Consider the following 25182-nt stretch of genomic DNA (forward strand, 5'->3'; position numbering starts at 1 on the left):
AAAATTGTTGTAAATCAAATTTATTGAGACTAAATTTTTCGGCGACTAATTTAAAAGCAGACCAAAATCTCAGTAGAGCATATATGACCTGAATATTGTTGAGCTTACATTGTTTATAATTAATATAATGAATGACATCACCGTTCCTACTGCTGAACTACTTTGACTATTACACATGTAATCCACTGCTTTTATGCTTTCACATGCTCTTACTTCCTTTTCCCATCAGGCAGTATATGCATCTATACTAGTTTAACTCATTAAGGTAATCATGTGAAACGACCCCTTCTAGAATTTAGCTTTTAAAACCGCTGCTATATGTAATGGAAAAATCAAATAAATGGAATGGAAAATGATCTCGAAAAGTTGAAAAATGTGACTAAAATTATTGTAGACTAAAAATTTGCGGAATTTGTGACTAAAATTATGGTAACCAAAATTTTTGTAACCAAATTTATTGGCCTCATGGTAGGCCAAAACTATAATAAACCGTCTCATTCTTCAAATGTCAGTATATGTGGGCGTGCAAGTTATACAAATTTATACCAATGAAATATAAGAAACGATGTGTACATTTTATTTCTCCTCTGTTGCGATCTTGACAGTTGAAACGATGATTTTCTTTAAACGAAATATTTCGGATGTTCGACATCTTCATAAACTTGAAATTACAAAAAGCAAATTTTTGTTAGTATAAAATTTAAAAAGTCGAAAATTAACGTAGTAAAATCCTCAAAACAAAATACTTTTCTTATCAAGTGCCCTAGATTAACAAAACCGTTGGCTTAATGTTCGCCCAGGTGTGAACATTGTTTTGACTGCCAACCTTTTTTTCTTTAGAAACTATATGGGAGTTTGAGAAGAGCTTTATACTCACTCGAGCACTTCCTTTTTCGTGATGTAGGTTGATCAGGCACTGATCTCCGAGGTTCATACCTATTGTTTTTCCGCGCCAAGCATCCCCTATTTTCAATGAGAAGAGGGGTTCTTCATGTCCCAATGAAGTTTCTAGTTTTCTAGAAGTTTAGAGGACCTAGTCCTCCCTGGATGAAAGTGGGTAGTATGACTTAGCGGGTAATATAATGCCTTTGTTCTGAGGTATTCTGTAATATGTGCTGATAAGAACACTTCCTGTTTCAGTCTTGACTTCAGTGTCTAAGAAAGGAACAAAATTGCCTGGAAACAGCGCTCCACTTAACTACTCAAAATATAAGAGTCTAGACAGCAACTAATTAATTCATTTAAACAGCAAAACGCAACGTGATTGGTGATAACGAACATTTTCAATCAACATCCTTGATCCGATTACAGCTGCAGAGGGCAGTCCGGTTTATCAGTAATTCACTTACAGTTACAAGAATTCGCGGCAAATCTTGTTACCACCACTTTCCCACGTTTTTATACCGTTCACACTTATTATAGAGTATAGACTTCAGCTGATTGTTCTCAACAAACTTTTTCAATAGTTTTAAAATGATTCTTCGACCTGCCCTTATATCGACCTTCCTCCTTGCTGTGTTGATACTTGTGTGCACCACCTCCCCAACAAAGAGAAGCAGTGATGAGGAGCAAATAGTAAAAAGTGCTTCTGATGATAACGAGTACAGAGCAGTGACGCTGTCTAACAAGATAAGATGTGTCCTGGTGTCAGATAAGAGTACTGAGATAGCTGCTGTGCAACTGCAAGTTGGTTAGTGATATAAAAATGTTGATTAACGCGACTTAATTGTTAAATTTTTGTTCATATCCCACTATGGAACTATTAAGACCACTGCACAGCCGTATCGACCGCAAGCATGGTCACCAACTTCATTAATCATTTGGATTTATCAATATGCTAATATGTCTATTTTCATTTCATAACACAATATTGAATAATACTACTAGAAATTAAACTTGAATTGTTATCTTCAGATGCTGGCGCTGTGCACGAGGATACAGCTGGACTCGCCCATCTTGTGGAACATATGATATTCTTTGGATCTGTGAAGTACCCTGATGGAAAATTATATACTGAGTTAGTTTTACTCCAATTATTCTCAAGCCCTAAACATAACCATGAACTAAGCTCCAGTTCCTAACCTTACCCCCAAACAACTTAAGATAAGCGAGGCCTTTTAACGTGATTAGAAACGTGGCCCAAGGCAATGGTCTAACAGGAAAGTAATAATTTTTGACAAATTTCTCATCATTTAATTTTTGTTAATAAAACGTACTCCTGCTACAGTACTACTACTAGAAGTATTGAAATATTGTCTTTCAGTTATCTAGAAGAGAATGGCGGAGGGTATAACGGTTTTACAGGATCGACCTATACTGGGTACGTATTTCAAGTCAACAACAAGTCTTGGGCAAAGGCTGGGGAAATGCTCGCCAGCTTAATAGGTAATTCTAATTTTTGAGTTTTAAATTTTTACGGATAATTTCCATCACTAATTCCATGATAAGCGATTACTTAGCTATTATTTAGCTATACTGATTTATTAACTTATCAACATACTGAATATTAAAGCTAAAAATGTATTTTAACCTAAGGTGAACCAATATTCTCGAGAAACATGTTCGAATCAGCTATTGAAGCAGTGGACAGTGAATATAGAATTCGTCTGAGAAGTGATATCAGGTAAGTGTTAACTAATTATTCAATGCATTACTCCATTGAAAACGTTTGCAAGTATACTGCTTGATTTAAGCTGTAAAAACCCCTCGTAACTTTTACCAGATATGACTGGGTCAAAAAATTAATAATTCTAAATCATCATCAGCTGTTTTGTCGTATCTTTAATATAACTTAATTCTAAAAATACTTTCTTCCAACCTTGTTTCCTTCAGAAGTCTGGCCACGTTATCCCTGGAGCTCTCTAACCCGGAAGCCAGAGACAGTGGATTTACAGTAGGAAGCAGAGAAACTCTCAACGTTACTGATATATACGAACAGGTGGTAGCGTTCCATGATCGGTTCTACAGTGCTAACCTCATCTCTCTGGTTATCGTGGCTAATGATACTCTTGATAGGTAATTTATGAATCCTGTTCAAATCCTGTTTTAATCCTGTTTAATCATGTTTTAATCCTGTTTAATCAAGTTTTAATTCTGTTAAATCCTGTATTTTTATAAATATGTCAGATTTCCTAGTGATTTTGTTCACAAATATTCGTATAAGCAATCTTTTCGTCATATTTCACGTTTTCTTTTATGCTATATTTTCTTTTCAGTTTGGAAGGCCTTGCAGAGGAAACGTTTGGCAACATCCCAAACAACAATCGACAACTGCCGATATACACATCTTTACCCTTTCCGACCAAAGACAAGAGGTACCTCGGGAAGAAGATCTATTATAAAATAAAAGGAACCGGACACGAAATAACAATAGGATTCCCAGTCAACATTCCAGGCTACCCCTCTCTAAGCTACATAAAATACCTGCTAAACCACAAAGGGAGCGGCTCAATCTACCAGTACCTTCTCACACGTGGTTACATCACAACAAGTTGGTCAGCTGAAACCACACTTGATGGCCCACAGAAAGTAATCCTAGCTCTGATATGCGGGGCCACCGAGAAGGGAGTTACTGATCCGGAGTTTATACTTACTGCAGTGTTTAGGTACCTGAGAGCAACATGTAGTGATGGGGTTAACGTTCAGTTGTGGAACTCAGTTAACGAGATTAACAAGCTAACGTTTAGGTTCCAAGAGAAAGTGAGACCTAATAGTATTGCTTATAGTATCGTAGGAAACATGAAGGCAACTAATGATCCACGCAAGTTTCTGGGAGCACCGTCCCAAGAGAAACTGGATGTGACGGCGGAAAATGAGATTCTGGGCTTCTTCGATCCGGACAATTTTAATCTTTACGTTGGATCAGATTCCTTCTCAGACTCTGAAGCCACGAGCCATGGTCCTCGTCTGACAAAAAGTGAATATTATTACAATACACCTTACCTTGACACTAGTTTCACTGAGGAGCAGCTGGAGGCCTGGAGGGATATTGAAACAGATCCAGAACTTCATTTGCCTAAACCCAATACTCTGATACCGAAAAATTTGAAAATATTCCGGATTGAGGATGACGCTGGGGATTTACCGTTAGAAATTGTGAGTAGGAATGAAGACGATGTCAACATTTGGTGGTTTCAAGATCAAGAGTGGCAAAAACCGAAGGTGTGGATAAAATGTAAGATCTACCCATCTACTATTGCCACAGATGCTAGATCAAAAGCGATTCTTTATATGTTGGACCTGATGTTTGATCAAATAAAAGACTTAGCATTTTACGACGTTAAAGAAGTGAAGATGCATCCAGTAATCAAATTTGCAAAAGACTGGACAATATCTATTTCTGGTTATTCCGACCCCAAGAAGATAGAGGCCGTTATCATCAAAATGATGAACGCCTTGTTCAGTTTGAGCTTTGAGATGGATGAAGCACGTTTTAACGCCACTGTCGTGAAACCAACTCAAAGGATATTTGATGTCAGTACCAATACTGGACCCCAGACAGCCTACAGACACGTGACCATTACAATATATGAAAAACCTATCGATCCTTCTGCTGCGAAAGATATGGCTGCTACAGTCACTCAATCTGATATCAAAGAATACATGAGTAGCTTCCTCGAGGACATATCTGTGACCTGCAGTGCGATGGGAAATGTAAGGAAACACCACGCTATCAAGTACTCCCAGATGATAAAAGAAAGACTCCTACAAATGGGCTCAACTATAAGAAATGAAGACAGGAGAACACTAACTGAAGATCTGGGACTCTACAAGTTACCACCTGGGTCGCCACACGTGATCAGACGTCAAATGGAGATAGCAGAGGCAGAACCATCTACAATTCTAATTGGGTTTCAGATAGGCAAGTCTGAATCTACAGGGAGTGATTCTGATAAACCACCCTACACTTTGTCTGCTCTAACGGATTTGCTGGCACTCATCATGGGACCAGCTTGCTTTAACTATTTGAGAACTGAGGTTAGAGCTGAGTCTTAATAAATTTTATTTCAAAATGAATCTCATATATTTCGTCATCCCATTGGTTGGTTTCTATTATATTTTCAACTTTCATTTTTAGAATAATCCGATTACACTTATTGACATATTACCCCGTTAATCTTCACAGAAACAACTGGGGTACGCGGCTAACTGTTTTGCTTTTGAGGATCTGGGTACCGTTCTTCACTTTTACTTCTACATACAAGGATCCCGTGACAAAGCAGGACCTGACGTGATGAACCGTGAGATCTACAACCTCATAGATCAACAGAGGGTGTTATTCCATCATCTAGCCGGGACAGATGAGGGTCTGACCAAGTTTGAGGGAGCGAAACTGGCGCTGAAACAGCGGATATCTGTACGGGCAAAACACACGAGTCTGTACTCACGTGCTCGCGATTTTAATTCTCAAATCTTTTCTTCTACTACGGACTTTAGCAAGGTAGAGAAGAGGCTGGCGGCTGTGGAGGCATTAACGGTGGGGGAGTTTGTGGAGTTTTATGAGCAATTTATTGTGGGGGATGGGAGGCGCACAATCACGTCACAAGTATGTTGAACTAAAATGAATTAATTCTATGTGCTGCCTTGATGACTTTGCTTGGATATTTTATATCATAAATGATATGACTGTCCTTGATATCATTTTAACATAAGTAATTCAAAACAAATTCATGTGTTGCTTCTACAAATTTATTAGACTATAAGTATAACATAATATCACACTATTCAATACCACCTAGGTTTATGGAGCTAGTCACGTTATGCCTGCTGAACTTGAGGAGGGTGAGATTCTGATAGAAGACATAGAGGAGTTCAGAAAACAACTTACAGACCTTTTCTAGATTTGAATACGTAATCAATACGTTATCAATACGTTATCAACTGAATACTGATGACGTAATCAACTGTTGGTAGTAAACATCAAAATTTGCAAAGAAATTACTATCATAATATTTGCTGAGTAACAAGTTTGCAGACTTTGTATGGTTGATATATATGGTTGATGATAATAGTTTGTCGAGAGACTTCATATTATTTCTTTGCATCATTAATAATAATGATTCTGAAAAGTAATTTGTTTTATTTATTCTATTGAAGCCTATTTGACTCATAACTGATTCCGAATTTTCTCTAACTCCGCCAATTTCGGATTTTTAACTTATTACTGTTCAATTCACTCACCCTTAAAATAAAATAAAATTAGCACATAACATAAGATTAATCAGTCGCATCTTTTTCAATTCATCAAGAGAATCTTTAAATAATCTCAGTTACTTTGAATAGCAACTTAGAGTTCAGCTCGGTTCCGAATAAACTTCTAATGTGATATGATACGACAAGGCTCCATGATTGTTTCATTGCAGTGCGAAAAAATGAAAAGACGATTTTCTATGTTTCGTTTCGAGGGATTTAATAAAATATTAATTTACAAATGATTTATCTTAAATATTATATTAATACCAACAAATATTTTGTACAAGTAAAATTTTAAAATCATGACACGCAAAACTGTAATAATCTTGCCATCAACAATCAATAAATATTATTTTTGATATATAGGCTCTCCTAGCTGCAACCACATATTTAGTATTGACGATTTTAACGAATAGCTTGATAGAAACAATCATCATCATTACGCCTTTATCAAGGATTCAACCTATTATGAGATACTTAAGCCTAAAACATTTATAAACATGAAACATAGGCATTAACAATATTGCCAGCAAAGCCATCCACCTATCTGAGATAGTGCCATATTATCTAAATGAAAACTAAATATTATTATAACGCCCCTCCATGATTCCCTGTACCGCAGCGATAATAAACTTAACCACTAAAAAGCGTTAGATTGGAGTACTTATTTGGTTGAAAGACAATACCTTGATCTGGAATTAACCACATTCGCTACTAGAAGCCTAGTTATCAAGATCTGAATCATACAAATACACTTTCACAGCACCATGAAGATAGCTACTTAAAGATACCTCGTCAGTTAAATTAACGCTCCACACCACAATTGAAACCCTGTCACGTGATTGCTAGCTGATCACATGTTATTTGACCGGGGCCTGTTATTTCTGGGCAGGGGTAGCTTTCTGGGAGATGTGTTTAAGTTCAAGGTGTGGGGAGGTGTAGCACTCCGGACACCCCCCGCGAGAGAATTCAGTTTTTCTGATATCAGTGTCAGTTTGGTGGCCATGTCTTCAGATAGTTGTTCTAACTTTATAGTTGCAATACCCATCTTCTCCTTTAGTTCTCGGATGTCGTCTTCGACTTCCTCGTCAATATCGCCTGGGATAAAGGATGTAACAACATGTAACAACATGTAACAACATTTAACAACATGTAATAACATGTAATAACATGTAATAACATGTAATACGATTAGGGAGGATGAATTACATACGGGTCCTAATCGATGACATACAATGCAAGCCTCTTGAGTTATACACAAATTTCCCTCAGAGAGGAGAGCGTATTCCCTTCGATGGGAAAACTTTTTGAGGAGATGCTGCATTATACTATTATAAAAACATTAGAGAAATGTTAACATTACGAAAATATTACGGTACCTGTGGCTGGAAGTGTCATCACTTCATCTCCGACAACAGCGATGACCATTCTCTGCATCTTACGACTCATGCCACTTTTCTTGTACCTCTTAACAAGCATACGGATAAGCACTTGTTGCAGAATATCAACCTGAAGAGTGTGGCAAAACTTTAATTTTAAGATACTGAAAGGGCTTTTACTTCATTGGATTAAACATAAGGGAGTTTACCAAAATTAGCCTTCAGTATACTTTCTCATCCCAAAGTAGTAAACTCACTGACCCGTTGATATGAGGGCTACAGTAACAAAATACACAAAATCTGCTACTATAACTATAATCATTGTAATAAAATCATGGTTATATGCTTTTACGTAAGCTCTAAGTAACCTCTTAGTAACCTCTTAGTAACCTCTTAGTAACCTCTTAGTAACCTCTTAGTAACCTCCAAGTAACCTTTTAGCAACCTCTTAGTAACCAGGTAACCGCCAAGTAACCTCTTAGTAACCTCTTAGTAACCTCGTAGTAACCTCCAAGTAACCTCTCAACAACCTCTTAGTAACCTTGTAGTAACCTCGTAGTAACCTCTTAGTAACCTCTTAGTAACCTCTTAGTAACCTCTTAGTAACCTCGTAGTAACCTCCAAGTAACCTCTCAACAACCTCTTAGTAACCTTGTAGTAACCTCGTAGTAACCTCCAAGTAACCTCCAAGTAACCTCCAAGTAACCTCTCAGTAACCTCGTATTAACCTCGTAGTAACCTCCAAGTAACCTCTTAGTAACCTCTTAGTAACCTCTTAGTAACCTCTTAGCAACCTCTTAGTAACCTCTTAGCAACCTCTTAGTAACCTCTAAGTAAGCTACCACAGTGCCTCCATAAAGTTCAACAATAGTCAGGCAACTATAACGCATCCTCTCAGTGTAGACGATATACAAGTCATGGGCTTCATTTGACTGTGTGTGACAACGCCTGTTACGTTATCTATTCATTTATATCCTCTGTGTATAATCTGTATCCGACACGTGCTGAGCATGTACTGAGCCATGTGTGTTATCAGACTCAGGACCTATTGGTGCATTAAATAACAGATTAAATCTATAAGATAACTATAAACGAGAGCATTTACAAGCAGTAACAAGCAGTAACTAGCAGAATTTATGGAGTCCGGTGTCTTTTTTATGTCTGACTCAAAGCTGAACACTTAGCACTGGTCCTTACGATAAGTTTTGCTAAATCTGTTCACTAAAGTTTTATGTTTCATATAGTATCATGGCGACTACAAAACAATACAGATATATGTATTATATTATGTAATATGTATAACCTTCTCCCCACTAATAGTCGATACTATACGTTTACGTAATGAGCAACTATCATCTAAATGGAAATTCAGACTTTGAAGTTATACACATTCGAGAATGTATTTCTATGCAGCGATTCACAGTAAGGAGTCTATTACGTAATCACTTTTTGGCCAATTTGTAACCCCCCCTCCCCCTCCGTAATTAGTTTTACACATAGCTATTGTGTTAAAATTACACTAGCGTAATCATTTATAAACCCCTCTCTTCCCCTCATAGTACCTTAGTTCCCAAAAATGTTCGTGCCAAAACTTTGGGCTCAATAAATTTGAAACAACAAATTTGGGCAGGAAATTCGGACTTGTTGGGTTACGAAAAATTTGGACAATTTTGCTCTCTAATCAATGATATTTCATCAGTCTTAGATTATCAAAATAGACAATATATTAGCTTATTTTATTTAAATATAGTGTCGAAGGCAGTCAAGCAACTGAAATTGAAGGCAGTGGATGACAAACTTGATAATTTTAAAACGACTCAAATGCAATACAAACACATTCAAAACAAGTTACTTTTTATTCGACAAAAAAATTAATGGCACATAAATTTATGTCCCAGATTTTTAGGAACTAATGTATGTGATTCACATAGTTCCCAAAAATTTTTGAAGTGTGAACAAACTCAATAAAATATGCAACAGCTTACCTTGGGTTGTTCGAACACGTCAACATCTATTTTCTCTGAGGACTTATCAGCATCACTAAGTTTACTAGAGGAGGGATAAGCTTTGTTGCTCTTGTTGGACGCCATTTCGTTCCTTTCTCTAACATTATCCTCGCTCTCAGCACCAGACACTATCAATAGGTGCTAAAATTACAGTTTCTCGTTAGACTTATGTGTAGATTTGAAAGTTTCTCTACTCGGGTAAGTACTGCTAAGATTGGTACTGCTAGAGTAAATACTTCTCATTTTTCTTCAGGAATAACGCCTCCCTGTTCTATTTCTCAGAATAATTCTCTTCTCAATTTTACTCTCCCAATAATCCTCTTTTCCTTACAATTTATCTCCAGATTATTCTTACCTCGATAGCTCTTTTAGCTCGTTCACTTCCACAGGTAAGAATTAAAAACTTTGCTATGCTCGTGCAAAAGACTGTCACAAGGTTAAAAGGAGGGATTATAGGATGGGCCTCTTTAAACTCCTGAACCAACGAGGCTCGAGCAAACTTCCACTCAACATCCGAGTTATCCTGAGGTGTTGGGTTATCAAGGAAATTGTCAACGAATTAGTGGAATATGTTGAAATGGCGCAGGTAAATAATGGCTTGGAAGTATATAATATATACATTGAAAGCTGTTTTATTAAAATCAAAAGTATATAAGGAAATGTTGAGGATATTGGTAAATATTAGTAACCCTATTAAAAGGCACGGTGTTGTTAACTTTGTCACAACAAATTATATGTGACATCCAAATTATATGTGACATGCTCTAGGCAAACTTTGTAACAACGATATCTTAATCAGGTGAAAAGATATAACTTAAATACGGCCGGCACAGAAATGTTAGCATCGTCACACTAAAAACATGCGCCGGAATAAATATGGACCCCTAGCTGCCGTGATTCACCAAAAATGTGACATCTTAAACATTATAATGCCTGGTCACGTGACTAATGCTCAGAACTTCTGAACATGCTAGGTTAATAATGATAGATACATAATAATAACTGCCAAAAGGTAAAATTATGCCACTAATGTCGAAACCCCAATTTTTTGTGTCTACCAATATCCTCAACTTCAAATGAACATATCCATAAAGCTTTTACTCACAATGACTTTCTTGTATGTGTTGTTGATCATCGCAATCAGAATATTGATAAGCAGAATAGCTGCGATTATCATATAAGCCCCGAAGTATATTTTACCAAGGTATTCGCTCGTGCTATCAGGCGATTCAATATTTTCCGGTACAATTAGTCCGAATAATGACCAAAACATCGTTACAAACGTCATCGAGAAACTGAGGAGAGAAAACTGATATACTGCAGAATTTGACTATATTAGAACATTTTAGTGAAGATGAATTTGAAATTTTATTGGTAAGTAAATTGTGGCCTACAAGAAAAGTAAAATAACAATTAAAGATTTATCTTACTCTCGAAATAATATAGGCTGGATATGATTCGTCTGGAAATTACAAGGTGGAATATCCACACTATACGTCTCATAGTAAAGACAGTTCATGCTGCGAAGCTTATGCTGAGTGTCATTTTGAATTTCGTTTAATTGAGCTTTGTCATTATCAAGCAAATCAGCGTTGCCGTTCACATAAAGATAGAAATATCGACTGTTGTACAGTTTGGCTATGCCGAGGGAAAAGGCTAAAATAACAGTGAAAAGCAAGCAGATTATCTTGGAGAGATCCGCCAACATGCCTCCCATAGTCAGTTGAAGTGGCCCCAACGAATAACTCGCCTCGAACAGAGGCAGCAGTCTTGTACACGCTATTATTGAGTTTATCGAGTATATGATATTTATTACAGCTAACAGATCGTTCTCAGTGTAAGCGCCTATCTTAGGCACTGTCACTTGAATCAGTAATTCTTCAGCTACTGTAGTATTAACGCTCTTGATATCCGTATGATAAGAGTACACAGAAATACCGTTCGTTATCCCCGATAAAATAAGAGTCTCATAAAAATAATGGAACGCGAAATAAAAAGAGATCCTCATGATAATGATGGCGACAAAGAGAATAAGACTGATAATATCCACGATATTCCACATTGAACTGAGGTACTCCGTCATACGAGTCCGCTGAATCTGTTGGGTCTCTACCAACACCCTCCCTAAAACGAAGGTCCAAAGGATGTACTCCTGAACGGTGATGTAAGGTTTGGTAGTGGTGTTGCAGAGCCAGAGGATGACAACGAGGAAGAGACAGGATGAGGTGGCATGGACCATGAAACAGTAGACGGGAACGTTTATAACTTCTATCATCCTCGTTACATTCGCCTGGGTGCAAAAAGTTTTAGTTTTGTTAACTCTCGTTGAAAATAGATTTGGTTTATGTCATAACTCACAGTTTTCTTTTCTGATTTCCTAGTGCTACATCTTATCTTACCCAATCTACTTTTTACCTTTTTGATGCTCTCATTCGACACGAGAAATTGCAGAAACGAAAACGGGACTAAAAGTGGTAAAACAAGGACTCTGAGAAAGGCGTAGAACCATCCGTTGAAGTTAGCGGTGCTCAAATAAGAGGCGTCACCCTTCTGCCACTCCATCTTCAGGAGCTGCTGACTTAGCGGATGTGCTACAAACTGGAAATTTCGATGAGATTCAAATTATTATTAATGATAAATCTTATTATTAACAATAATTCAGTTATAGATCAGTGCTCTAACAATTAGTAAAAAAATAAAATAGAATTAAACTTGGTTTTACCTCTTTTTTATTGGCGTCCATAGCCTCATCAAGGAATCCAGCTCTACCAAGTAGATCCCTAGCTTCATTGGGAGTCTGACACTGACTCAAGAAGTCGTAGGCAAACTTGTCACATTGAGCAGCTAATGCAGCAAAGTCTTTTCTGTATTCTTCCTTGATTCCTTTTAGAAATTCAAACGCTTTGCTCACCTGAACATTGCACTATTCAGGTTCAATGAGATTAATACCTTAATTAATACAGCGTATGATTTGCTAATGAAGTTTATTCTTAAGGTTTTTTAAGTACTTTTCTGTTATATCTACCTTGAAGGCTATATCGATAGGTGAGGGCCAAGCGCAGAGGATATCTGGATGTATAAGCTCCTTCAACCCATCCAAATCTGGTGGTTTGGATCTGCTTAAACTGCTGGAGGGCGACAAGCTTTCAATATTGCTCGCCTCAAATATCTTGAAAAGGAATGGGTCGAAAACGTTGGATAGGAGAATGAATGTTATCCTGATATCTGCTCCCTTTTCCACCAAAAACTCTGCTATTTTCCTGGGGATATCATTTTAATGCACGGTTTCTTAATTCTGACGTGATCGTTCTTAATTTTGTTCTTAATTAATACTAATCAGTAGTCAGTTGTTCAATACCTACCCAGTAATAATATACTAATTTAGACATGGAAATAAGCTCTGGAACTTCGAACGTCTTCTCTAGAGTAGAGGTCCGATTATATGTATTATACATGAGTTCAAAGTGAGTTCGGCATCGGTTTAAAGTTTAAACCCATTTGAAGCTAAATTGGTTATGCAGAATTGCGGCTGCTGCATACGAGAACCTGCTAAATGAAATCAAAAAATTCATGATTACCATCATTCAGAATGGCTACATGAATATAAAATTTCCATAATTCATGAATTTACCTGTGCTTGAGCTTAACAGAGGCGGCCAGCGGCGACAAGGACAAAGCATGGTCCGGATCATACAGTATTTCCTTGTGGTTAGTGGTCACCTTGGCTCCGTCTTTTATCAGGAGTTCTACACAAGGTAAGGACTGGCTCCTCACAGCGCAGGTTAACGGGGTTTTAGCATCTGAAAGAGCGGATATCAGCACGTGTTTATACCAAGTACTATACAATTACATACCAAGTAACATCACTTAAACCTTCAGAACTAAAAAACATCATATCATAATTGATTCAGTACTTCAGTAGATGCATCAATCATCAGTTTTATGATTGCAGATTTGACAGATTAGTTTTGACAAAAAAAAGATGTATAAAAGCTAACCAGGAATAAGAGGGTAGTAAGCGTGGTATTTATAAGTTTAAACAACTGTTACCTGGTAACCTGGTAACCTGGTAACCTGGTAACCTGGTAACCTGGTAACCTGGTAACCTGGTAACCTGGTAACCTAGTAACCTAGTAACCTAGTAACCTAGTAACCTAGTAACCTAGTAATCTAGTAACCCAGTAACCTAGTAACCTAGTAACCTAGTAACCTAGTAACCTAGTAACCTAGTAACCCAGTAACCTAGTAACCTAGTAACCTAGTAACCTAGTAACCTAGTAACCTAGTAACCTAGTAACCTAGTAACCTAGTAGCCTAGAAAATAAAAGCTAACCAGGAATAAGAATATCAGGGTAGTAGGCGTGGTATTTATACAACTGTTTATAATTCACGTCAACAATCCCTGCTTGTGCCTTTAGGAACTCTTCCAATCGTACATGGTCCCCTAAAAAGTAAATCTTTTACATCATCTCTCAAAAATATATATCCATTCAGTACTGCTTACAATATTTTGAAATTATGTATTCTCAATGTCGCTACATAAACATTGTATATAACATTAATTTTATGGTTATTGAAAGTGAAGCGGTTCTAGAATGGCATTCTTTTCATCTAGAAAGCTTAACAAACTTACCTGACTCGGCGATTTCTAGAAGCTCCTTGTTAACATCAAAGTCTCGTTCAAGTTTACTCTGGTACATGCCGATTCCAGCTCTTGGGATTTCCACAAAATCATCATCACCACCACCGCCTCCACCACCTCCACCACCGCCTCCACCACCACCTCCTCCACCTCCACCGCCACCACCGCCACCACCTCCACTACCACTACCACCACCTCCCCCTCCGCCACCACCTCCACCGCCACCACCACCGCCTCCGCCACCATCGTAAATGCTACCTGTTGAAGTTGATCTTGAAACAATAATCGACACATCTGTTGACATAAACCATTAGGTTACGAATACGACCCTCAAATTGCATATAATTAGAAAAAGCAAAAATCCGTCAGGTTAAAAGAAAAGAAAGATAAAGCTTACCTCCTCCTCCCTTACCCCCAGCTCCTCCTCCATTCCCTCCACTACCAGTATCTCCATTCTCGTACATGAGACCGGGAAGGTTGAACGCTCCTAGACTTTTCTGATGCTCGCGAGGTGACCTGATGTTGTCGACTGCGTGAGGAAACACGTTTCTTATTGTCTCCGCTTTCCGTACCATGTTGGGCCGTTGGACTTGGTACTGGGTTATCTGTGGGGAAAGTATTGTCAGCTTATGAGCTTACTAAATACTGTTAGGGAAGTTTTAGCACCTAGGAGTTCTAGGGTCCTAAAATCCTCTGGCTTTACCCCCAGACCCCTGAGTTCGTCGAAAGGAGACGCTACGGCCACACTTTACCCACGAGCCACCTCTGGAGTTTGGTTGGTCTGGGGTAAGTCTGCAACCTCTGCAGTAAGTTAGCGTTTAAATATGCATTACAAAGAAATCGAAATTTCTCTATTGTATTCAGCAGGACGTCCCATAATTTATCAATTATCAAATCTTCAGTGATCTGTCTACCTGGTAACCTGGTAACCTGGTAACCTGGTAACCTGGTAATTATAAAATCTTCAGTGATCTGTCTACCTACTCATTAGTTTGGAGCCCAGCTAATTAAGTTAATTAATCAGTTAAACGGTACGTGTTAAACTAACATCATGAGGAGACATGCTACGAGAACGAGGAGGAAGATGAGGTTGCGGAGGTTCAATCTCCCGGCTAGTAACCAGGTCAAGTGTCGGGGTCCTTAGTAGTCTTTCTAGTCTCCTCCGAGGCGACTCATCCTGGGAGAAATCCTAAAATAAACGGCCCAGTTTGTAAGGATTATAGTGATTACTTATGGTTATTTTGGAGTTAAGTTGGATAAGGATACGCGGAGAGTAATGTTGGGGAGTCTGTGTTGTTGTTAACTTTGAGATCGACTAATTCCAATTTATACTGGACTGGTAGTACTAAGCTATATTTCGCTTCAGGATGGGTGATTACCAGCGAATAACCAGTTCCTGATTACTGTAGCTCTGGCAACTAAATGGAAGGTAGATCACTTGTCCGGAAAAGTTACACTGCAAAGTTTAAAAATCTAGGACTGAAGATTAAAGAAGTTAAAGAAAATCAATGGTATTTGTCTTTCAATTTGAGTACAAATTTCTTGCAATCAAGAGAATAAAATAATGTTGCTTTCTAGGCTAGGCTTTTATTTGTAAAATAGGAATATATCAATATAATATGTCCGTCGGCATTCCATGAATATTTTAACTAACCTGCTAGCCTGTACTTTTTTAAATGAACTTAAACGAAACAGAAATTACCTCCAAAAGATAATGATTAGTGGCCATTGTAAAGAAAATTATGTCTAGCAAGGAGGTATTATTATAGCCAGATAAGTCTACAATCTTACATGAAAAATCTAAGAGATTTCCTGGTAAAGACACGGGATTTAACTTAGAGCTAGACATTATAATAATAATTTCCTGCAGTAATGATTACACTGCAAGTACTAGGTTTTATTATTGTTAATCGAGGTGTCATCATTGTAACCTACCCACTGTTATTCGATCTAGACTGGACTTACAATGTTTCCATTGGGGACGTGGAGGGAGGTTTCAGTAACGTTCACCGGAGATAAACGGTTCTCTCTGTCAGTGTGGCCGTTGTTGTAGGATGCTGGGTAAAGTTTAAAATAATACCAACATTTTCTAGATAATCGTTAAAATTAAAATTATTTGAAAAAGTGCTTGTAACCAAACACTTACGCTCCGCCGCACACTTTCAGCCCTATACACTACCCCCTGGCGCCAACACAAATATCTGGAAATACCCAACTTACCACCTCGCTGCACCTTTGCGCGGATCGCCCCTGCTGCGCTCACTTCCTCCTCACTAGCAGGATAAAGTTTCTGTTCCGTGTTGTTCTCATATCTAGCTTCCTTGTTCGCTACGATTATACCGCCTGATGGGAAGAGGGTTTCTGTTACCTTCTAATACTAGCAGACTCCATTGAAAGGAACATGGTTATTGGAGTTATGTCAGCGCAAGAACTTCATCAATTAATATTTAACATCACGATGCGAGACTCACAGCCCCCCCCCCCCCCTGGCCCCCTCACTGGTCCCTCTAATCTTACCTTTGTCATGCTGGTATTCCACCACAATGTCCTCCATGTTGAAGGGACCGTCATAATGTTTCGACTTTAAGAGAGCTTCCATATCGGGATATTATCATGAGTCTTCTCAAGCGACTGTGTGTCACTTGCTCTGGTCATGTCATAGCTGTAAGAGTGTGGACTGTAAGTGTCAGATTAGAACGCAGATAGGGGGGACGGTTATACTTATACCGTATCTTTAGTAGGTATGGAACAGTGAGGGCCTTCTCCAAAACCACTCTTTACTATAAGAGTCTAGGGTAAATTATAAGCTATTTATAGTTAAAAACTGAGCTGAGATGTGATGAGGGTTGAGAAGAAGATAGGAATCATGGAAAAGAGTCAACACTGTGTAAGTTGAGCATGTTGAATATGAAGGAAATATCCGGAAAGAGCTTTTTTTAAAACGTTCCAACTCTTTTTAGCTTTATACAACGATCGTTTAATTCGGTACGTGTCTTTTGAGATTTGTTACTTGGACCATACAGTCACGTACGCTTAAACAATAAACAGCTATTACGAAACAGTAACCAAAGCAACATAAATGTAGTACTTGGCCGGAGCTTGTAGAACTCCCCGTCGTGAGTATTGATCAAAGCTTACAGAGTCCCCCGACGGCGGGAGATTTAGCTTTACGGAGAGCTACTACCATAGAGAAACCATTCTCATTACACACAAAATGTCTATAGCAATGTCGAAACTATACCGCACATACCACAGAACCGTCCTGGGAAGGATTTGATGCGGCTAAAGTCAAAGTAGGGAACTTAAGGAGAACGAAGTAAAGGGATTTAAGGATACTCTGAAGTCTGAAGGAAACAGCATTATCTTGTCATATCTTAAATTTCTGTGAAGAATTTTTATAATACCCCATATTTTCCATATAAATAATAAATTATAACGATGGGTTTTGAATGTGTCCAAAATGTGTTTAGAATGCCTTTTTCGGTGTAACTGTATCATCATAAAATCGGCTATAGGACCATAAACCCTCCATGGGGCAGTGTTTTACGCCACCACCAATGATTCTACAGACATGTTTCCATTGGCGTGATTTGGCGTAAAGCAAAAAACACAATTTCAGTTAAAGTTTCTAACATTCAGAATTGTCTATATCACGACCAGCACCAGATAGTACGCTGCAAATCATCTCAGTCACCGGCCTGTAACCATCCGTTTTAATAGTGACCCACACCGTTTACGCTACCATCACTAACTAGCCAAGTACACTGCAAATTGCTTAAAAAACAAGGGCTTGCAACACTACCCTGGGTCAATAAAGCTACTAAGTTATGAAGGACAAATATGTAAATTTGTCTGACTCGTACGGGTCGTCATTATAACCAAAAAACAAGCTTGTATTGGATCATATCCAGAGCCCATTTAGGGTCGATTAGGAAACAATTTGGCAAAACAGTCTCTCCCAATTGGAGCTTTAAAAAGTGATACTATTACCAATACCAAGATACAAATACGACATAAACTATCATATCTGCACCAATAACATACACAAATACAACATAATATGCCAACAATCACTGACTACTACATAAATCACTGATAACGAAGAACGCAAATACAACATTAATACCATGTTTAATTTACTGAGTTGCCTACAACCAAGCTACTCGTAATATACCGTGTGTATAACCGCTCTAGCCAATGACAAGGCTCCCCTGAAAACATCCTCCAATGAGGACGCTCTCTGAGAGTAGGAATGATCTAAAGTTCTAATACAGTGCGTGTAGAGAGAGGAGTCAGATAAGTGGTCCGGATAAGTGGTTAATATTTCCTGGTGTGTCACAAGCAACTCCAGCTAGCTGTATATATAGCCTCCTCTACATTCAGAAGAGAGGAGATATTGTGTGGCAGGACGACATATTGCGGTTCAGAGGAGGAGAGGAGGAGAGGAGGAGAGGAGGAGAGGAGGAGAGGAGGAGAGGAGGAGAGGAGAGAGGAGGAGAGGAGGAGAGGAGGAGAGGAGGAGAGGAGGAGAGGAGGAGAGGAGGAGAGGAGGAGAGGAGGAGAGGAGGAGAGGAGGAGAGGAGGAGAGGAGGAGAGGAGGAGAGGAGGAGAGGAGGAGAGGAGGAGAGGAGGAGAGGAGGAGAGGAGGAGAGGAGGAGAGGAGGAGAGGAGGAGAGGAGGAGAGGAGGAGAGGAGGAGAGGAGGAGAGGAGGAGAGGAGGAGAGGAGGAGAGGAGGAGAGGAGGAGAGGAGGAGAGGAGGAGAGGAGGAGAGGAGGAGAGGAGGAGAGGAGGAGAGGAGGAGAGGAGGAGAGGAGGAGAGGAGGAGAGGAGGAGAGGAGGAGAGGAGGAGAGGAGGAGAGGAGGAGAGGAGGAGAGGAGGAGAGGAGGAGAGGAGGAGAGGAGGAGAGGAGGAGAGGAGGAGAGGAGGAGAGGAGGAGAGGAGGAGAGGAGGAGAGGAGGAGAGGAGGAGAGGAGGAGAGGAGGAGAGGAGGAGAGGAGGAGAGGAGGAGAGGAGGAGAGGAGGAGAGGAGGAGAGGAGGAGAGGAGGAGAGGAGGAGAGGAGGAGAGGAGGAGAGGAGGAGAGGAGGAGAGGAGGAGAGGAGGAGAGGAGGAGAGGAGGAGAGGAGGAGAGGAGGAGAGGAGGAGAGGAGGAGAGGAGGAGAGGAGGAGAGGAGGAGAGGAGGAGAGGAGGAGAGGAGGAGAGGAGGAGAGGAGGAGAGGAGGAGAGGAGGAGAGGAGGAGAGGAGGAGAGGAGGAGAGGAGGAGAGGAGGAGAGGAGGAGAGGAGGAGAGGAGGAGAGGAGGAGAGGAGGAGAGGAGGAGAGGAGGAGAGGAGGAGAGGAGGAGAGGAGGAGAGGAGGAGAGGAGGAGAGGAGGAGAGGAGGAGAGGAGGAGAGGAGGAGAGGAGGAGAGGAGGAGGAGGAGAGGAGGAGAGGAGGAGAGGAGGAGAGGAGGAGAGGAGGAGAGGAGGAGAGGAGGAGAGGAGGAGAGGAGGAGATTATTTACTTGACCGGTCACTTTTTTATTTTTTACAACCTGATGCCCAAAATATCAAATGAATCCACGTTTTAAGGGGGCATACACCAAAACTGTCCAAAACTGCCAACCCAAATGACCTCATAGGAAGTTCAGTAACCATCTAGCGCACCCTTTCCATACCTTACAAATTTTGTTTGAGGATTTCCATTTTTGTAATCGAGCATTTCCTGGTCAAAGTGCATTTTTCGGAAAAGCACAATTTGTTTTGTTGAGAGGCTATAAGTCAATCATTTCTTGTGATATCGAGCAACCATCTTGGTAAAGCATATTACTAACTTTACTTCTAGCTCTTCAACAGTTAGTATTAAGTGTATTTATATAATATTAAGTGAAATCATCAAAAGTCCTGCTACAAACCTGACATTAATAAAGGCCAAATATCAACGTCCACATAAGTAACAGTGATACGGAACCAAAGTGAAATTGTAAGCAAACATAGTTCTCCGTTTATTATATGGTAAAGAAAAGAACCGGAGATGAAGTTATGAAGTAGCTATCAAAAAGATAATTGCAAAATGCAGCCGCAATTCTTGTACTTTGAGTATTAACGACAGCAACAAAAACCGTTTTCAAATTCTACAAACAAGAAGTTGTGGGAAATTAAATGTTGTAAACTGGAACGACCAGAATAGAACAACTTTGTTCGCTCCTAAGATGTTAAAATATGAGCAATCTTCTCGGCGAATGGCTCTCTTCAGAATACCGATTGAGTACACGAATAAATTATGTAGGCTACTGCATACAGCCCTATTTTAGGTAATCCTTAGTAATTCTTGCAGACATAGTAAACTTGGCGAACTTAATTAGTACAGATGTCTAGCCTTAACAACCGAACGTAGTCTAGTTACGAATAGATCAAATATATAATTAAATAGTGAGAAGGAAACAACTTGTATGTGATACTACAAATGGGACTGATTCTACTGACACATCTTTTACCATCAAAGACGAGTTTCTTATCAATATTCATTACACTGACTACAGCGTAGTTATTGACTAGTCTTGGGCCAAAGCTATGTATTCTAATTTTACTGAACCAGTTAAGCCGTTATATCAGAGGAAAGAAATTTTACCATTGTTAATACCATTTATTTGAAGATTTGGGATTTGGACATTCATTGAACGTGAAATACAAACTAGGGAAAACTATTTTCAGGCGAAAGAGCCGGGCAAAGAAAAACTTTCTGACCAAGTTATAATTAGCACAACTGAATTGTGAGGAGCTTTAATTGAATGCGCAAAACCTCCAGCTTATCTAGAATGAAGGGATGAGGGAGGAGAGGTGGGGTTGATCACTGAAGCCCGTCTATCTATCTATCTTCTAGCCCCGAGTTCAGTAAACAAACTATACAAGACAAGCTGCTAATGCTCTGCTAATCCACAGTGGCCCACTCACCTACAATCCGCGGGGGTCCCGTCAATCCAGCAATTAGCCCTGATAAACTACAGGCTTTGTTTCGTCACTAGGAGCTTAACGGTGTGCGTGTGCGTGTGTGTGTACGTGTGTGTACGGCGTTAAGAGCAGTTTCTGCTCTTCTGCAAACTTATAGCTGAGAGTTAGGAACAGTTTCTGCTCTTCTGCAAAGTTATAACCGAGAGTTAGGCTCTTCTGTACGATTATTTAATTTCTACTGCAAAGTTAATATAACTTAGAGTTAGAAGCGCATATTTAAAACGTTGACGTAGTACAGTATATGTTTAAAGAATACACACAGCAGGGTTATTTAATTGCTCTGAGGTAATCTGGCTGGATCAGACTAAAGGAGACCAAATTATACAACTTAATAATTTAATACCCTGACAACATGGATAATAAGGAATGCAGATTGTCGAGTACAACTTTAGTTATAACTTTATAAGAAAGCTAACAGGTTTAATAAAGATTATGTAAAAGTTGGAGGGTAACTAAAACTAACGGCTCGCTAAACTAATGCCGCAGCTAGTCTGCTCTCAATCTCAAGACTAGCAGCTAGTCTGCTCTTAATCTCAAGACTACCAGGCTTTCCTCTAGTGGTCCGGTCCACGCTCACTCGGACTGGTGTCTTTACCCAGCGATTACTGCCTCCCATATAATGACCAATTAGCAAATTAGAGGGAGAGATCATAAAACCCGAACATCCGCGTAATCTCCCGCCGAGCAGAGGAGAGGAGGAGGGAGATGTATGCGCTCCTTCGAGCTTAATTCTTTGTAAAGCAGCAGTGGGCGAGCTGAAGGAGTAGGGAGTAGTAGGGAGGAGCTGAAGGAGTAGGGAGGAGCTGAAGGAGGAGCTGAAGGAGTAGGGAGGAGCTGGAGTAGTACCAGTTACCGAGTGTGGGTTCAAGGAGGAGGCTAGTCGTGGGGTTAGCTTTGTTGTAACATGCAGTTACACAGCATTACACAGCATTACACAGCATTACACAGGATAAATAGTGGATTATTTGGGGATATGAGTGTCACACGAGGAGTACCCAAATAAATGCAGTAAAATATCTAACCTTTATTAGATAAGAGCATATTTAATGTCTTAAGGCTAAGGAGAAAGAGGTAAATCGTATGGATGCAAGGTAGTCGGGAGTCAGTAGAGGAGGTAGTCAGGAGTCAGTAGAGAGGAGGTAGTCAGGAGTCAGTAGAGAGGAGGTAGTCAGGAGTCACTAGAGAGGAGGTAGTCAGGAGTCAGTAGAGAGGATGTAGTCAGGAGTCACTAGAGAGGAGGTAGTAGGGAGTCAGTAGAGAGGAGGTAGTCAGGAGTCAGTAGAGAGGAGGTAGTCAGGAGTCAGTAGAGAGGAGGTAGTCAGGAGTCAGTAGAGAGGAGGTAGTCAGTAGTTAGTAGAGAGGAGGTATTCAGGAGTCAGTAGAGAGGAGGTAGTCAGGAGTCAGTAGAGAGGAGGTAGTCAGGAGTCAGTAGAGAGGAGGTAGTCTGGAGTCAGTAGAGAGGAGATAGTCAGGAGTCAGTAGAGAGGAGGTAGTCAGGAGTCAGTAGAGAGGAGGTAGTCAGGAGTCAGTAGAGAGGAGGTAGTCAGGAGTCAGTAGAGGAGGTAGTCAGGAGTCAGTAGAGAGGAGGTAGTCAGGAGTCAGTAGAGAGGAGGTAGTCAGGAGTCAGTAGAGAGGAGGTAGTCAGGAGTCAGTAGAGAGGAGGTAGTCAGGAGTCAGTAGAGAGGAGGTAGTCAGGAGTCAGTAGAGAGGAGGTAGTCAGGAGTCAGTAGAGAGGAGGTAGTCAGGAGTCAGTAGAGAGGAGGTAGTCAGGAGTCAGTAGAGAGGAGGTAGTCAGGAGTCAGTAGAGCAGGGATAACAAATGTTGAACAGTAGAAAGGTAGAAGTATAAGTTCCAAACTATCATTCAATCTTTCATAATTAGTTGTAGTTTCTGCCAATATCTCTTATCATAAGCTAGATTATGGATATACCTTAAGAACGACAAATTTAGTCTACCATAAATTTAGTCAAACTTTTGACTAAAATTGTTGTAAACCAAATTTCATGAGACTACATTTTTCGGCGACTACTTTTAAAGCAGACCAAAATTTCAGTAGAGCAAATATGACATGAATATTATTAAGCTAACATTCTTTATAATTAATGTATGACATCACCGTTCCTACTGCACAAAACCGTACCAAAGTCGTATTGCACTTAAAGCTTTAAAGGGTTAAAGCTCCTCTTGGACATTACATTTTTAATCGATCCATCCCAATGCATGCTCTGTTGAAACTGCTGAAGGATCATATCGACATAAACTACGTCGTTCCGACAAAAATGGTAAAGTCGAAAGAGGGTGAAAAAGAAACTGAACAGTGTACTGTAGAACTTAGTGATACAGAGTCACAAACTCTTGATCTGATGTTATTGCTTTATTGAAATTCCTGAGTAATGCATTGCAGCTTAATCTGAAAAGTCGAAAAATAATAAATAAATAAAGTCTAAAATTGTTGTAGACTAAAAATTTGCGAAATTTGTGACTAGAATTATGGTAACCAAAATTATGGTAACCAAATTTATTGTGAACCAAATTTATTGGCCCTAAGGTAGTACAGATCAAAAATATTTATATTAATAGAAAGATTTCTTTTGCAGTTTTACATAAGTCATACACAATCAGTGAGAATAAATTGCTTTGAGGTCTTCCTCTCCTCCCTGGTAAGTCAAGTGTATTGATGGCAAAAATGAGGGAGTAAAACGCTGGTCCATCAATTCAGGACGCCGTAAAACATGTCCTATCAATTTCCACCGACTACGGGCAACTTTTACTGACAATGGTTCAGAATTGCAGCGTTTATACAAGTTTTTGTTTGAGATGACTCCTGGGTACTTTATATTCAAAATAATGCGAAGACGTCTGCGCTGAACGACATTTAGTTTCCTATCTTATTTAATTAAGAAATAAACTAGAATAAACAAAAAATTTCAGCGTAGAAAACAAAAACAAAATAGAGATTAGAGCGTTTACCGAATTAAATGCTCCGTTACCTGAATAACAGAGAACATTATGATTGGTTAAAGGAAGTGCATTAAACAAATGTTCTGAAAGAAACAATGGAATAAAAAGGATAATTATCAATAAATAAAGCAAGAAAGAATCTGAATTAGGGGAGTATCCGGTATTTGGGAGTGGATCTAAGAAGGGTAGCTGCAACATTATCGAATACCTCTCCCTCTTGCTGGAGGCAGTACGGACCTAGAACATAGCACTGAAACGGAATTGCAGCGCCCAATTGTACCACATCGTGTCTCATTATCCTCTGAGCGGTGCACGTGGGCAGATGTAACCTCGTGCCGGAAACCCACCAATCAGATGAAACATAGACGTCACGTGACTGCGCGCATGTGACAAGTGGGTCGTTGTCCTGCCAACCAGGATGTCTGGCGGCGACACGTGCATGACCGGCAGGTCACGTGTTCAGAAGCTGGGGGTCGTGGTTGTACAGATCATGTGATGTAAATACCTGGGAGTTGGAGTCGTGGGAATTAGAAACATCTATTATGGTATATACAGTGATCTGGGGATATAATAATACTCCAGCCTCTCACAACACACTACCTCATCTCTATCTTGGACCTTGGTTACTTAATAGAAAGTAACTGGTAACTGGTAACAACTGGTAACAACTGGTAACAACTGGTAACAACTGGTAACAACTGGCACTTGGAGATTAACATCATCATACCTCGAGTTATCAACATGTTACTAACATTAACGAATGATGTTTATAATCTGCTATTTAAGTATTTAGTCATTACTCATTAAGCATTTAGTCATTACTCATTGAGCATTTAGTCATTACTCATTTCCGTGCTATTTAGCTGCTCGGCAATAACCGCTATAACTCGCGTGGTATTAATAACAACATATTATATCGCAGAGTACGTGGTTAGAAAGAGTACATGTAGAAAGTATGAGATTATAAAGTAAGGTGAGATAGAGATGGCAACCTAGCACAATTAAACAAT

The 25182-nt window shown here is 39.5% G+C and overlaps 2 protein-coding genes across 2 annotated transcripts; one reads left to right on the forward strand and one right to left on the reverse strand.

Annotated features, from left to right (window-relative positions):
* Positions 1-1322: 1322 nt before the first annotated feature.
* Positions 1323-6454, forward strand: LOC134825026 (uncharacterized). The gene is made up of 8 exons (XM_063837089.1): positions 1323-1690; positions 1915-2017; positions 2264-2385; positions 2536-2623; positions 2833-3015; positions 3216-4977; positions 5126-5545; positions 5739-6454. The coding sequence occupies exons 1-8, from the start codon at positions 1474-1476 to the stop codon at positions 5838-5840; spliced, it is 2997 nt and encodes a 998-aa protein (XP_063693159.1). The 5' UTR covers positions 1323-1473; the 3' UTR covers positions 5841-6454.
* On the reverse strand, positions 6388-16883 carry LOC134825025 (short transient receptor potential channel 3-like). The gene is made up of 17 exons (XM_063837088.1): positions 16737-16883; positions 16440-16562; positions 16185-16276; positions 15268-15396; positions 14617-14824; positions 14211-14477; positions 13911-14021; positions 13209-13377; positions 12603-12837; positions 12300-12488; positions 11993-12175; positions 11008-11867; positions 10683-10872; positions 9933-10100; positions 9557-9718; positions 7572-7701; positions 6388-7290 (listed from the first exon to the last, which is right to left on the reverse strand). Exons 1-17 carry the CDS (start codon positions 16816-16818, stop codon positions 7046-7048), a joined length of 3543 nt encoding a protein of 1180 aa, XP_063693158.1. The 5' UTR covers positions 16819-16883; the 3' UTR covers positions 6388-7045.
* Positions 16884-25182: the final 8299 nt, after the last annotated feature.

This window comes from Bolinopsis microptera, chromosome 13 (assembly GCF_026151205.1).
Source record: "Bolinopsis microptera isolate Bmic1 chromosome 13, MBARI_Bmic_1.0, whole genome shotgun sequence".
In the NCBI taxonomy this organism is placed as follows: domain Eukaryota; kingdom Metazoa; phylum Ctenophora; class Tentaculata; order Lobata; family Bolinopsidae; genus Bolinopsis; species Bolinopsis microptera.

What these genes read in the sequence shown, in the direction of transcription:
- LOC134825025 (XM_063837088.1), bottom strand. Translation starts at nt 16,818, where the DNA reads ATGGAAGCTCTCTTAAAGTCGAAACATTATGACGGTCCCTTCAACATG. An exon ending in CGAATGAGAGCATCAAAAAG is followed by an intron (nt 11,868 to 11,992) that starts GTAAAAAGTAGA and finishes TTTTGCACCCAG; the next exon opens with GCGAATGTAACGAGGATGAT. An exon ending in CAGCCTATATTATTTCGAGA is followed by an intron (nt 10,873 to 11,007) that starts GTAAGATAAATC and finishes TTCTCTCCTCAG; the next exon opens with TTTCTCGATGACGTTTGTAA.
- LOC134825026 (XM_063837089.1), top strand. Translation starts at nt 1,474, where the DNA reads ATGATTCTTCGACCTGCCCTTATATCGACCTTCCTCCTTGCTGTGTTG. An exon ending in GCTAATGATACTCTTGATAG is followed by an intron (nt 3,016 to 3,215) that starts GTAATTTATGAA and finishes TTTTCTTTTCAG; the next exon opens with TTTGGAAGGCCTTGCAGAGG. An exon ending in GGCGCACAATCACGTCACAA is followed by an intron (nt 5,546 to 5,738) that starts GTATGTTGAACT and finishes AATACCACCTAG; the next exon opens with GTTTATGGAGCTAGTCACGT.